At 54.1% G+C, this 4658-nt stretch overlaps 1 protein-coding gene across 1 annotated transcript in view; it reads right to left on the bottom strand.

Moving 5' to 3' along the window:
• Positions 1-87: 87 nt before the first annotated feature.
• VPS53 (vacuolar protein sorting 53 homolog (S. cerevisiae)) overlaps positions 88-4658 on the bottom strand; it is a gene marked incomplete at its 5' end in the record, with an annotated part of 34952 nt that continues 30381 nt past the window's right edge. Inside the window, 3 exons of the mRNA XM_010152376.1 lie at positions 88-372; positions 764-868; positions 3897-4034. Coding sequence (XP_010150678.1) covers positions 202-372; positions 764-868; positions 3897-4034 — 414 coding nt within the window. The remainder of the gene's footprint in view (positions 373-763; positions 869-3896; positions 4035-4658) is intronic.

Below are 4658 nucleotides of genomic sequence, written 5' to 3'. Positions count from 1 at the left end.
CTGCTAAGCTGTCTAAGGGCAAACACCCCGGTCAGATCCTCCCTTGGTCTGAACGGAGATGCAGCGCCACGGTACACGATGGTTGAGAGATCACAGGGCACGGGAATGATGGGACGCGGATGTTTCAGCAGCAAAGTGTAAATCGTGAGTCTGACGGTCACTGCAGCTAGTCCTGAGCAACGAGAGTTTCCTTCTGCTCACTCAGAGTCTTTTTTTGATGAGTTTCTCCAGTTTCCGTATGCGAGAGGACTCCTGCTCAGGCGTAGGAGCGCTCAGCGAGAGGGAGCCGGCGTTCTCCGCTCCGGAGGGGGGAGCCGGGAGGCGCTGGCGGAAGAGGTCCAGCATGCTGCTTTGCTCGCTCCTCTTCAGGCCCTGAGGGAGCAAAAGCACAGCGGAGCAAGGTTAGACTTCCCGGATCTGTGAGCGGGGGTGCAGGAGAGCAGCTGCAGGGGGCCCATTTCAAACCTCAACCTTTTGTTCACCCTGCAGGAGCTGTATGTAGACCTGTGGGCGAACCAGAGACAACCGAGCCCAGCCCTGGAGCCAGAGCAGCTATAACCACGCTAAGCAAAATGAAAAGCTATTCTTCGGTAGCAATTCTACACATCTTCAGATTCCACAGGATACGCTTGTCTTCCAGCACTTTTCCTACTCCCAAAACAACCTGTCCCTACTCCCAAACCAATATGTATCCACTGAAAAGTCACCAACCAGCTCAACGCAGCGCTAACGGATGAAGAGAAACCGTGAGACTGGTTCTAACCTTCATGTCCAGTATCTTCTGGAACGTGTCTGTGCTGCAGTCTGCAAGGAGCTTGATGTAATTGTCGACAAACACAACCGGGGGCTCGTGCGGAGCCATAACCACCTGCCAAGACAAGAAAAAAAGAGATCAGGCAAGTTGTAGGAGTTAAAGCCAGCGCTCCGTCAACTCAGACACGGAGGTGATGGCAGGACTGGCTTCTCCTAGAATAAAATGCTTAAGGAGCAAGAGAGAGGCTGTACGTGCTGCTAGTAACTAGTAAGTGAACAGGAGTACCATAAGGAGCAGGGAGGAGGATGGGGTCTCTTTCTGCACAGCCACGGTGCTGGGACCCAAGGGCCTTCGAAGAGCAGCAGGACTTGGTCTCTACGCCTGTGGGCTGCCAGGCACTGGCGTATCGGTAAGCTCAAGATTTCACCTTGTTGCCTGGGGAAGACTGGCTGGGAGCTGCCGGAGGGGAAAGGCAGTGCTGGTAGTGGTGGGAACACCTAGAACATCCCCAGCCGATCAGAGATCAGGCTGCCTGGACACAGTCCAGGACCTCACTTCAGCTGCACATCCCCCTCGCTCCTGCCTGCCCGGCAACAGAGCAGAGACCACGGGACAGTGTGGGTCACAGCATCCTGCTCTGCAGCCCTCCTGCTTCCGAGATGTAACTCGATGGGTGAGCGGTGCCACACGAACCCGCTCTGTCCTCTGGCTGCGGCTCTGCTGGACAGACTGGGATGCCGTGTGCGAAACCCGCTGATGGCTGCCCTGAGCTCACCCCCTCTTAGTCTCAGCAACGGTCAAGTCAGGAAAAAAAACCTTAAAATAGCCTCAAAGCTGGAAAGATAATCACTCATTGTTATATTCTCCTGATATAAGCAGGGAGTTCCACAGAGAACACATCTCTGGATAATGCTGGGCAGCAAACCCACCCACCTTTCTGGGGAAGCGTGGTGAATGTGTGCCTGCATGCAGGGCAGAAACAGCGCAGGACCAGACTCTCCCGTCTCTGAAAACATTTCCATATGTTTCCACTGACCCAGCTCACCCCACACTGTATTCTGTCACCGAGACATTTCTTTCTTTCCCTGCGCTTCAGACCAATGAAACATCATAGCCATGTATTCACTTATAAATCCTTAATTTACAGCCCTTGTAAAAATCTTCTGCCAAGATGAAAAGCTGGAACTTCAGACAGCGGAGCCAGAGGAGAAAGGAAATGGCTCTGCGGGACGTGCGCACCCTGACGCCCTCCTCCCTGCTTCCATCTGCCCTTTGTAGGGCTTAGTTGAATGGATCTGTGCCATCTACGGGCTCGATGATACTCCTACGGAATCAGCGGCACTGGTGTAAGCCCGGGCACGTTACTGTCTGGTGGCATTGCTGTGTGCAACAGGGGCGTCACTTCTGAACCCTCTCGGTACTAGGTAGGAGAGCCCTGAAAGCAGGAGGAGGCGTGTACTGTCTGTGCTTCTGACAGGGTGAAACAGCTCTTAGAGAAAAGACTCTTTAACGTACAGTTTGGAAACCGCAGAGAGTCTGAGCACGATAAGGAGAGACAACCCACAAGGCAAACAGGATGTCCAGAGACGACCAGTCAGCTCTGGTGTCACCCTCCCACCGAAATACCAATGGGCTAGCAGGAGCAGGCACTTCCAAGAGCCTTTTTAGCTCTCCCAAACCCGAGATGGGTGCTGACACTGGGCCCAAACGCTGTGTGTGGGTTACCTAGGCTCAGGGTGATCTACTCCATCACTACGATGAACAGACCTGCCCCAGCCAACCGGTCAACCCGCCAATTACACGGGTGTTCCTGCGTCAAACAGCCCTGTAGAAGCGTAGCGCTGCGTAATTACTGGTTATGCTGACACTCAGCCCTCGCCCGGGGCCGGGAGAAGTGCTTTATGCAGCAGGACAAGCACGGGATGTGTGAAAACACAGTCCTGCCATGACCCTGCAGCCCTCCCGGCCCGCCGCGCTTCCTACGCCGCTTTCATCTCGGCCCCGCTGAAGCCAGTGTGACGTTAAGGGCAGACAAGTTACCTCCGTTACTTTTCCGATCCACACATAAGCTCCAAGGGCACCAATCTTCCCCCCTCCTCTGTCAGCAGTACCAGGGGATTTTTCCCCAGGTCGCGTCTGAGAAAATTTGGACTTGCTTTAATGCATCTACGAACATCTCAGTCACTTTACTCCAAACAGGGAGTACCCTCCCCTGCGGGGAGTACCCTAGAGTTCTGCAACCCTACTCTGCATGGGGCTGCAGAACTCATTTCTGAATTCGGAATGCAAACTCGGCCATGGCTCTACCTTGGGCATGGGAGCAACGCCACAGGCAAGCACGGAGAGCTCGGGCTCCCCACGCCCTCCTCGCCTCGGCGGCGGTTTACAAGGGGCTCTGGCTGGCAGCTGCCCATCCTACCTGACCCCAGGTCCCACAAATTCACTCACAGGAACATCTTCCCAGTGCTGTCAGTGAAGAAGGGGACAATCCCACTGCCCAGGAGGGTACAACTGCACAGCTCCCATGGCTTCTCCTGGGATCCAACCGAACTTCTTACTCCAGCAACAGCGGGGAAGGGGAGATTGCCTTGCTTGTTAATTTTTTATGAAGACAACACACTGCTTTTGGGTCATTTTCCAGGCACCAGGTCTGGAAAATGCAAAAGGACTCTGGTGAATACAGTATCCCAGACATGTTTGCACTGGCTGTTCCACTAGACAGTAAACAGGTGACTCAAGCACGGCTTGGCTCCCCTGCGTGACCGAGTCTGCACAAAGGCCTGGAGTAACCTGAACTGGAGGGTCTGCCCTGCGGCAGACACTTACGGATGCTAGCTCTGATTTTCACAAGCTCCTGAGGGAACCCGGTGCCCCAGCTCTCCTAGAGTAAGCAGAACCTGAGCCCTCGGTTACCTTGAAAAATGAGGATGAAAACTCAAAAAAGCGATGTTAAAAGAGCGTGGGGGCAATAAGGCGAGTAAGCCAGCTCTGCAGAACAGCTGGCAGCACACCCGGACAAGCTCGCATACGTTCGTGTGCAATCGCAGATGGCCGCCTTCAAAGGAAGGGCCCCCTGGAATTCGCTTGCTCCGATTCCCAGTCCAGCAGTCTGGCTGGCAGGTTATCAAAAGTCTTGAGTTACCTTCAGGATCATTTCAGCCCGAGTCATGCCTTTCACCACTATCTTGGTGTAGCTGGCAGGAGCCTTCCTCACCACTTGGGACCCAATGGAGGGCAGATCCAGGAGAACCATCTTCAGAGAGTGAGTGTCCAGCAGCAGCTGCAACAGCGAATCGCACCCTGTTAGTCAGGTCCCTCTCACCGAGCGGCACCAGCCGCTATAATCCAGCACGCTCCAACGTTTAACTCTTCCCACGTTTGAAAAAACCCTGGTAATCGGACTGTAGGGACAGGAGGGATTGACCTGCATAACTACACTTCAAGGAGACGCAGTCACCCGTGGGTACGCATCGGCACCGCTCGTTGATTTTAACGAGCGCGGCTCTGCTGACTTGACATGACTTAGGGCAGCGCAGCCCAACCAAGGCCAGGCTTCCTCCTGCACCCAACCGCCCGCGCTGGCAGGTTTTCTGCATTTACCACTCGGGTTTTTTATTTCTTTTACAAAGAAAAATATGGCACAATGCAGTTAAGGCTGCAAGAATTGGGCTAAGGCTGCAAGAACTGGGCTTGTTCAGCCTGGAGAAGAGGAGGCTCCGAGGAGACCTCATTGCAGCTTTCCAGTACCTGAAGGGGCTACAAGGGTGCTGGGAGAGGACTTTTTACAAGAGCCTGTAGTGACAGGACAAGGGGTAATGGGTACAAATTGAGAACAGGGAGGTCTAGATTAGATAATCAGGAAGAAATTCTTCACTAAGAGGGTGGGGAGGGACTGGGGCAGGAT

This window comes from Eurypyga helias, unplaced genomic scaffold, assembly GCF_000690775.1.
Source record: "Eurypyga helias isolate BGI_N326 unplaced genomic scaffold, ASM69077v1 scaffold23715, whole genome shotgun sequence".
Classification (NCBI taxonomy): Eukaryota; Metazoa; Chordata; class Aves; order Eurypygiformes; family Eurypygidae; genus Eurypyga; species Eurypyga helias.
Note: the sequence above shows the minus strand (reverse complement) of the source record. Positions and strands in the feature narration are given on the sequence as shown.